The 10,357-nt window shown below is 37.6% G+C and overlaps 1 protein-coding gene across 1 annotated transcript in view; it reads left to right on the top strand.

Annotated features, from left to right (window-relative positions):
• Positions 1-5,073: 5,073 nt before the first annotated feature.
• The window catches only part of CRACR2A (calcium release activated channel regulator 2A), a 42,578-nt gene continuing 37,294 nt past the window's right edge, over positions 5,074-10,357 (top strand). The window contains exons 1-2 of the mRNA XM_066569999.1: positions 5,074-5,241; positions 9,545-9,656. Of these exons, the coding sequence (XP_066426096.1) occupies positions 5,074-5,241; positions 9,545-9,656 (280 nt within the window). The remainder of the gene's footprint in view (positions 5,242-9,544; positions 9,657-10,357) is intronic.

Below are 10,357 nucleotides of genomic sequence, written 5' to 3'. Positions count from 1 at the left end.
GATAGGTTCATTAGTCAAGAGTTGGAGTTCTGCATCATAGTGCACAGAATTGATATAGTTTGTTTCTTTCCCCAACATGTGCATTTGTGGATTCATCTAGGGACAAATGCCAAGTTGGGAGTAAGTTGGCCCTGTCCAAAGTCTTTGGCTGTCTGTTTTGGAATCCTTAATGCTTAATCACTTCAAGCATATTTTCTGGTTTTCTCCTGTTTCACAGTTAATATTGTTGAGGCACTGCTTCAGATATTTAATCTGGATTTTTATCCTTCTTCTTTAGATTTAAGGTGGGTTTTTTTAAGGTGGGGTTTTGTTTGTTTGTTTGTTTTGTTTGTTTGTTTTTCTTAACCAATAATCTTCTGAAAAATAGAAATTCCATTTATATGACTTTGGTGTATGTACAACACACAATATCTTCTCCCAGGTCTTTTTCCTTGTTGACTTCTGCTGAGCTCCCTTACCTTGAAATAAATTGTAAGGAATTTTTAAAGCCTTGTGGTCGTATAAATGAAGCTTTAAGCTTGGAGATAGCAAAGTAGGTGATCCTAGTGGTTCCTTTAATCTTTCAAAGCTAATCAGGTCTGGCTGGAGAGTTTCTGTTAAGACTGAATCTAAACAGTCTGTCAAGACTGATTCTAAACAGAATTTGGTTCTCCCACACAAATCTACTTACACTACAGGAATTTCTACATAACTTAGTTTTTCCTTTTACAGGCCAGTGGATATAGGAAGCTTCTTTTGTCTCCACCTTTGCTACTTCCCTGAAATTATTTTCATAACGTGTTCCTTTCGGACTTTCTTCTTGTGGTCCCTCACAGGAACTGCAGCCTGCCCCAGATCCTTCCCTCCAGAGTTAAACTCCTCACACCCACTCCATGGTGTAAAATGTCCTAAGATGAAGAGTCATGAGAGATCATGTACATCATGAGAGAGGTGAATTCAGGCTGTGTGGAAGAGGCTTTGATGATACATTTCATCACAAGATTTTCTGACTTGCACGTTTGTACTTGAAAAGCCAAAACTGGAAGAATCAATGTCTCCTTTTTTTTCATCCAGTTGTGTCTAAGTGTCCATATGGTTAGGCCAAGCTTTATAATGCTTCCATGAGAGCTAAAGGTTAATTGTCATAGTCATAATTGAGAAAAACCAGGTTTTTTCTTGAGCACACAACTTTGTATCTCTGCTAGTTGTTTTAAGTGTGGGACCTGAATTTTTACATTGAATGGTCATAAAATGTTCTTTTAAATGGCTAGAGGTAACACTGAAGTCCACTGATCTAGTCATCTTTCTCAAGAGTGATCTCCTCTGCCATTGTTTGCAGATTTGTGTTTGGGCTGTTCTTCCGTGATGGCAGAACTGCACTGCCTTTGCAGCCACGGGTTCAGTGCTCCACCTTCTTTATCCTTGGGTGGGTTTTCATGTCTGGCTTGTCTGACATGTTTGCTTCTTGTGGATTGTATTATGTGCATAGGGAGCATTTTTCTCCAATCCTTTACCTAGAAAACTTCTATGTACTTGAGCTTGGTTATTGTGCTCTCTTTGGTCTTAGCAGTCCCATTCCTCTGTCATTCTCTGTAGGTCCTGCTTTTTGATTCTTCCTTGATGGGCCACTTGGGCTTAATTAAATTAAATAAACTTTAACTTTCCAGTTGAAATTGAAAGGATTCTACAACAGATTTCACTGTCTAACTGGATGAATACTTGTTCAAAAGCAGGGCAGAGCAGTTGGGAACAGAATGACTTTCTTGTGGTGATGCATTTTAGTTTTAGGAGCTTTTCAGCACAATGCTGTATAACTAACTCTGATAACTGACAATAAGTTATTTCTGAAGAGGTCTCTGTTCATGTGTCAGGCATGCTACACTGCAGCTGGGGGTTATTTTAACATTTGATTGTAGTAAATAAATATTTCTTGTAGAGAAAGTATGCAATCTATTTTTTATTTTGTAGTGTTTGCAAGATGTGTGTTCTCTCTCATAACAGTGTTTTGGATAAATCCAAGGTGACCTTGGTATTAAATAAGCTTACAGTATTTTTCAGCTGATGATATATTTTGAAGTGTGCTGCAGAAAACCAGTAGACACATGCTAAGAAAAATATTTCACTGAAACCTAAAACCAGAAGAGATATGAGGCAAAAGAGCTCTCTATGTTTTTAACTATCACAGTTAGGGAGAACGGGGTTGTCACGCATCGTGACTTGTGAAATCTGTGGCTCAGCATTGCTCTGCACTTCTAGAGTTTGGTGATTTGCAGTAGACCTGACTGGAAATGATGGAAATACCTTTTGGAATATTAACAGTGACCTCCCTTTTGCAGATCCGTCCAAAATTTCCCTCATGATTAGCGGACAGAAACCTTGTAAATCACACATCCTTGTTTAGTATTTGGAGCTATGCTTGTTTGCATCAGGTCATGATATGACCTATTTTGCATAGTGAAGTGTGTTTGTAGCTAAAAGAATGGAAATCAAAGGTCTTAATGGAATTGATTTTGTAAGCCATTCATTTTCTAAAGGAGAAGGATGAGTGAATGGAACTACCTATGTTATTTGAAACCGGCTTTGAGGTAATTACTGAGTGCTGATTCAGTAATGTGGGACAAATTGCAGTTTTAATCTTTCATGTTATTACCAGCACTTGCAAAGTATCAGGACACTGTAGGAATTATGATGAACTCGACCAGCTTTAGAAGATGCCATAAGGATTAAGAATTTTTTAATTTAATTTTCTGCTGTATTGACGACGCTGTGTGGCAAGTTTTTATGATGTGTATAAAAGGTGGGGCAACTTATAAGAAGGTGAGGCTCTCATGATGCATGTAATTTCATTTTGTGTATGGAAGTATTTAGAAAGCATGGTGATGTTTGCTGAATTGTACTGTTTGCTAACTGCAAACAACTTCATTGAAGTGTATATAGTGCCTTTTGTTCTACCATTTTTAATCTGGTTTTGGATTTCTGTTTTCACTTACAATGGGCTATTTATTCCTTGCATAGTTTTTCTTTTTTCCTAAGGAAGTCTGATAGACTGTGCAGAGGCAGGCACTAGCAGCACTTACTGTCTTGATTAGCTTGGCCTGTTCCTGAAGTTGTGGCCTTCTGGAAATTGTTGAAATAAAAAATTTTAACAAAACCCCAAAAACATTTTGAGTCTGGGTCAGATCTTGTCAAGACTGTCTGCAAGCTGTACTTGTCCCATTGATTTTTGGTGTTTTTACACATATTTTTAAGTTAGTATTATTGCTAAGCTGAAGCTGATGGTCTGGTTTGTTACCTCTTACACTGGTGTCAGCCAGGAGTGAGCTGTATTGAAATAATGGAGGTTCAGGTGTGTAAAAGCAGTATGAAGGGAGAATTTTATCCAGACTAATACACCAGTGTAGTTTGATTGTGGCTTTCCATCTGGTCCACTTGTGGGTGGCTATATACAGTGAGAGCAAAGATTCGTCTGGCTCATATACTGTTTTTAAGACTGTTGGAAACGTCATGGAAGGATTTAAGAAACAGGGCAATTATGGAGCAATCTTTTCCTTTGTGTATCTTCCCAGCTACTGAATGTTGGTCAGACTTTCTGAGCTAGAAGTTTTCCTCACAGGAGAAAGAGATTACAGCTGTTCAGGGAGCTGTAATAGGCAAAAGCCCCTTGTATGTGTGACCAGAATTCCCCATGACAGCATTTTCTAGCCTTGTTCATTACCCAGGGCTGCTGGCACGGCTGCTCTGGCAGGCTTTGGTGCCTCTTGGGGTGTGGAGTGTGGCTTGCCCCAGCAGAGAGGTCTTGGGGCTTATAAGGCACTGCTGACAGCTGTACATTAAAATTCAAAGAAGATCCATTCTGAGGGAGGAGTTTCCTAAGGTGGCATGATACTGGGTGGTTTAGACATCTCTTGGCTTTCTCGCCGAGTGTTTTTTCTTCTCCTTCTTGTAACACTGCTTAGGAAGATTCTGACAGGTTCTTTGGCCGTATAGCCAAAGTTATTTCAGTTCTGGAAAGTACTTGAACATGAGTCTTGGGATGAATGGAGTGATAAAAGAGAGGAGGGAGGGAAAGAAAAATTACCTATGTTTGCAGATTTTTTCACATGGTTTCAGAGGGGCTGAGTGATTTGCTCACCAAAAGTTTAGTTTGGTTTGAGGTCTATTTGGCCTATTTGCAGTAAATTTACACTTACATGCAATGTGGGAAGTCCAGCTGCCTGGCCCATGGCTATCAGCGAAATCACTTTGTCATGGGAAGCTGTGTGAGTTCTGTGAAGATGAACACATCTTAGAAGATGCTGTGTTTCCAAGAGTGCCAGGTTTGAACTTCAGCATAGAGTAAAACAGGCTGAGTTGCTCTATGTGATCAGAGCCTTTTCACTTTAAGAAGCTGCATAGACAAGCCTAAGGTCTTGTTTCCTCATATTCTACCTTCACATCCACGCAGTGCTGACGTCTTTGCTCTGCAGACAACATAAGTCCCATATTTAAACAATTTTCACTGGCCTTTGTGGAGTTGTTCCAGAGTACCAGTCATACTGGATCAGAATCAGGCTATATTCTCTTATATTAGTCAAATGCCTTAAAAAATTCTTTGTTCTGTTAAGATTTTTCAGACAAATTTGTGTCTACTTTAGGCAGACCTACTTAGATAAGAACTATAAATTCAAGACAAATATATGAAGTCAAGTTGTAGTGACTTTAAATTACTCTTGCCTTTATCTGTATTTCTTGTGTTTTCTTGTTCATGTTGATCGATTGTCCTTGTTTCTTGTCAAACTGGCTGATTTTGCTTTGAGATTCCATTTCAGAGCTAGTTTTGTCTTCTCCTTCCCTCAGACTCCCCCTTCCTTGTTCATCATCCCATTTGCAATGTCTTTTGTGAAGCCCATCAAGGGTGTCTTCAAAAAGCTTTTTCCTCTTCTAAGCTTTGGTGCCTAATTAAAGAAATGGTTGCTAAGAGATTGTGGAAAGCATCATTAAGAGGGTCTGATTTGATTTTTTCCTTACTTTTTTCCATGCACAGGTTTCAGATCAAAATTTATGGGTAAATGGGATAACAGCATCCCAGGATATTCCTGAGCTGAGACTGTAACCATGGACAGAATAAGAGGAGACTACACCAGTCCTGTGCAACCAGGAGATGCAGAGGGGAGCAGGACTGGAGAACAAGACCCAGAACTAACTGTGCTGGGAAAAGCACAAGAGTTCTTTCAGATTTGTGATCTGGAAGGCAAAGGCTTTGTCACTCGTCAAGACATGCAGGTAAAACAAAATTGGTTATGTGAAATGCGCAATGAGAGAAGCTCCTAAGGCCCATAACGAGTTGAGACTGATTAAGTTAGAGTTAAAAATGTTAACACCCTCCTCATAACTTTAAAGAGATATGTGAGATTTAAAATAATATCTTTGAAATCTTACATAATGCTTGCTTTTTTCCTCACAGACAAAGCAACAAAAAAGTGGAAAATCAAAGTAAATTAAGTTTAAAAAAAAGCCCCAGGACTTCAATTCTATTCTTGTTGAAAACATCGAAACCCCATTTAAATTCATTGCTTTGTGATTTGCCGCAGTGTCAGGGGTATATTTAGTCTGCCAATTTTATCCTTTTTTCAGCAAAATTGTGTAAATAAAGTCTTTCACCGTGGCTTCACTGTCAGGCAATGGTGAACTCTCAGCTGGATCACATATATATGTAGAAAGTACAGAGGAACAGTATTTTTAGCATTATTCAGTGTTGGCAGCAATCTTAGGAAATTGTGCTTAATTTTTTGAGGGCCCAAAATCAGATTTGCTGAATATGCTGATGAGAAAAAGCAACTATATATAACAAAAGCTTTTGAAAATGTGGTTGTGGCACATTGCAGAAGTGATAAGATGATTTGAGCCAGTATGTGGCAGAGAACAGAAATGTACTCATGCTTGACATGCAAAGCATAACTTGTATTAATCCATTTCTACTTCAGTACTTATAGATGAAACAGAATTAGGGAGCAGGAGCAAAACAAATTCATCATGATCTACGACTAAAGAAAGCATCTAATAGAAAATTTAAAAACTTTCTCTGTCCTGAGAAACAAAAGTTGTCTGTATGTATTAAAACACAGTTGAAACAACTTTAACTACCTATTTTGGAAAAGCAAAACCCTCCTAAATAAACTGCTCAGTTTGCTAGCTCTCAAGAGCTTTCTTTGCAGTTGTGTGTTGCTGAGTTTTCTGATGACCTCTGTTAATTATGCAAAGTTAAAAGAAGAGAGGAATGCAGATGTTGGCTCTGCTGTAGGCTCTGCCAAATTGCATTATCTCACTGAAGTAACTGAATTCAAAAAAACAAATATATTGCCAGTGGTAGTGTTTGGTAAATCCAAAGGCACAGAGAGTTTAATGGATTACAATTTTACAGTCTTTCTAAAAACTGAATGGCATAGATTTCTACCTAATGGAAAACCCCTATATTTATGTGTATGTATATGTATATAAAAAGTTTTAATACCTGTTTTTGCAAGGAATGTAAAATTATTTGATTCTGTTTGATTCTAGGTTTATGCTTAGAATGCTGCTAAATTTATACTTCAGGTTCTAAAACAGATGCTGCAAAAATGCAATAGAAATAGTGTTGCAAAGAACAAATAAAGTTCTATTTCATTCCTCTATTTCATCAATTTTGTTTACTATAACTGAAAACTCCATCTATGTATGTATGTGTATGTAAGTTATTTAATATAGAAATAAAGGTGCTCAGGACATTTGAGATGGTGTTTCTTTATACTTGATTTTATTTCCTGCATTTTTCATGATGTTTGCTCCCTATAAGAGAAACAAAATTTAATGAAATAAATCCGTCTTTTCCTTAAAAGGTACTAAAGGTTGATCACTTCTGCATTGTGCTGTGTTTGGTAGGTCTGTACTGCTTATCATTCCTGAAGCTTTGCTTCAGATATAGGATGCTAATGCTAAGCCTTTTAATCTTTAGGCATGGGGTACAAGGCATGATTTCAACAGGGAGTGCAAAGTATCTGAAATTTAATTAATCTTGATTGGACAAATCTTGCAGTGTTTTCTCTCATGTCTATAACAGTTACTACACTAAAGATTTGCTCCTCCTTGATTATATGATGATGTTTATTGTGAGAGGATGTTAACAGCTGGATTAAAAAAAAAAAATCGTTCTGTTTCCAAATATCAAATGTACTCAACTTTCAAACCAACAAGAGGTTTTCTGAAATGGTAAGAAAGAAAATTCTACCTTAGACTTGAAACCACAGTTTCATCTCTTGGTCCTTGAGGTTATAATGAATAATGAGAATTAGTGCTGTAAAATGTTTTGTTCTGAAGTACATAGGAGAATTGGGTTCAGATGTTGCCCTTAGCTGTTTGACCTCTGTCCTTGTATTTAGCTGAGTAAAAGCTTGGTATTTTAGGAGAATTAAGCACAGATATCATGAAACCACAGAGCACATTTGGTGGCAGTGAAAATAGTTTCTTTTGAAGCTCCAGTGGTATCTCTGAATATGTTTTGTTTTCTTTTCTTTTTAAAATTTTAGGAGCCTCATATTGAAAAGGCCTATATATTTTTACAGTAAGCTTGAAATGAGCAAATAAACAAAAACACAACAATGAGACCAATAACATTTTGCTTTCCTAGCCACAAACCATTATTTATTAAGAAAAAACCCAAGAGGTTGGGGAAACATTGATTTAATCTTAGTAAGTGTGTCCCACCTCATAAAAGTCTGCAAATGATCTGGAGGGAATTTAATGAAGCAAAATGTTGGTATATTCCTTAGAATCTCCGATTTTCACACCTCCTCCCCACCAAGAAAATGCAAGTAATAGTGGTGTTATCTACTGTAAATTTAGTGTAGTTCTCAGCAGAATTTGGATGCTGCATTAGGGCACTGCAGCTCAGGTTGGAGAAGCCTATATTTGTTATTCAGGTTTGCAGCAAGACCCCCAGACCATTGCACTGGAATAGCAGCTGGGTCTGTGTTTTTGGCATGGTCAGATTAGGTTCTCCTTCAGCAGGTCCCAAAGATCTGGTGGTGAGAGTACAGTTTCTGTTTTTCTGAATGTAAAAAGACTAATTTGTTTGAAGCACCTTCTCCCTCATCAGTGTGGTGTTGACTGTGAGAATTTTACAGGAGAAGGTGATTATAAAAGGTTTCCTTTTGAATCTTAGAGTTTGAAATCCAAACTTTGGGAAGATGAGTGTGTTTAAGTAAGAAACTGAAGACACTGATGAAATAAGTCATTTAAACTGAGTATACATCAAGTTTTCCTAGGTTTTACTTCTGGAAGCAGGCAGCAATACACAACTAATCCTTATCAGAAATCCCTTTGTAACTATTTCAGATAGATCTGTGCTTTAGTAGCTCTGTTGCTTTTACTTCTCAGGACCACCTTGGAATTCCTTTTAACACTCTTATCCATACAGTTCATAAAGCATACCCTAAACACTTTGTGGCAACCAGGGAACTCCTGGTTAATGCATTTCAGCCAATTCTTTCCTTGCCTATATGGCTTAGAATACTGAATAGTGGTTTCTGCTGTTTTGGATTGCAGGAGAAACGTTTTTTTGGCCCCAAATCCCTCCCCCACCGTGGAACAGATCAGCACTTTCAATCTAATGAACTTTATCAACCTACTAGCTTGCAGTTTTAATATGTTGTATATAAACCAGGAGTTTTGGGGGGGATAAAAATGTTAATTAATAAAGAAGAGGAGTGAACCAGAGTGCATTTATATTGCTTCTCAAGCTGAGGAAAGGTTTTAATTTTCCTAGTGCTGTCTCCCAGTGGAAATGCTGGTTATTGGTGTTGTATGCCACCCCAGTTTCCTCCTGTTTCTGGGAATCTGTCTACACTGTTAAAAGAATTAGAGTAAAACCATTAGGATCAGTTTTATAGAATTCTTTTCTTTTATGTCTTTAGATTATCAGGAAAAAATATGTGATATTTGTGGAGCTGATTTTATGAAGCTATGTCTTTTTTGGTGTGAGCATGCTTCATTTCAGAAGTAGACAGTCATGAACTCCATTTAACTCATTGTGGGAACAACAGGTTTTGTCCTTAAACTGTGCAGCTTTCTTAGCTTTATTTGCTTATTTATTTATGTACACTTTTTGAATCAGCTTGAATTAGGACAGTATATTCTCTATAATGTAGTCATCTAGAGAATCTCTTGCTTGACTTTATGACGTGGAAGGAACTAGTTGTACAATTCTACTGCCAAGTTTGTCCAGTAGCCTGATAACCAAGGCATTTCACCAAGATAATCAAGCCATTTCACCAGGAGGCTGAGACTCCACCTCAAGTTCTTCCTCTTCTCCATGTGATTGGAATTTGTGGCACCAGACAGTTGTTCTCCTTGTGTCATCATAATAGATTCATAAAGACAAATAAGTCATTAAAGCACATGTCCCTCACTTGATCTGGTTTTGCTCTGTAATTAGATTTTCACTCAGGGAAGCAAAGGACCTATCCTGCTGTGCTATGGATGTTTTGTAGAACCCAGTCTTCCTCTTATCCTGTAGTAATGGATGAAGTTGCTGCATGTTTTGTCATTACAGAGGCTGCATCCTGAGTTACCTCTTAGCCTGGAAGAACTTGAAAAAGTTTTTGTTACATTGGATGCTGATGGCAATGGCTCACTTACCCCAAAGGAGTTCATCACAGGATTCAGTGAGTTTTGGAAACATGTCTCTTCTTTTGAGCTTTATTCATGTTCTGTACTCTCCACATGAATCAAGAGGAACTTTGTCTTAACAGGACACTTTATACTGAACACAGGGAGCCAGACTGTTCCCTAAATATAGCAGATATATGTAGCAGAGGAAGAAGTGATCAAATTATATGAATAAGTAGACAAAGGGCTTCTGGGTCTTTCTCTCCTGTGTAAAATGACAAGCCATGACACAATATGAAAAAATGATGAAATCATCTGAATCACACCTGTTTTAAGCTGTTGAGTAAATCTATGTACAATTTATTGAAGGTTTCCTTTGGGCAGGGGGGATGGGCAGTCTTGTGTATTATTTCATATCAGGTAATAGGACGTGAAAGATAAATAAAATTATCTCTAATCTTAATGTAAGACAATGCTAGGAGTATGTTAACACCATTGTCCTTAGAGCTATGGGAATGCTTTCTACAATGAATTAATTCTTCAAGTGGTGTTAATTTATTTCAAAACAAAACAGGATGAGGCACTTATTACTTCTGTAAGATATGATCTGATAAATTCTTTGTAACTGCTTGTTTTTCAACAGCACCCTTATTGTCATATTCTCTGTGTTTGTCACAGGGTGGTTTTCTCCCCAGATGTGACATTCCAGATAAGATGACAATGTTAGTTAAACAGTGCTTGATTGTTTACGCAGAAT

Source organism: Molothrus aeneus, chromosome 2, assembly GCF_037042795.1.
Source record: "Molothrus aeneus isolate 106 chromosome 2, BPBGC_Maene_1.0, whole genome shotgun sequence".
NCBI lineage: Eukaryota > Metazoa > Chordata > Aves > Passeriformes > Icteridae > Molothrus > Molothrus aeneus.
Note: the sequence above shows the minus strand (reverse complement) of the source record. Positions and strands in the feature narration are given on the sequence as shown.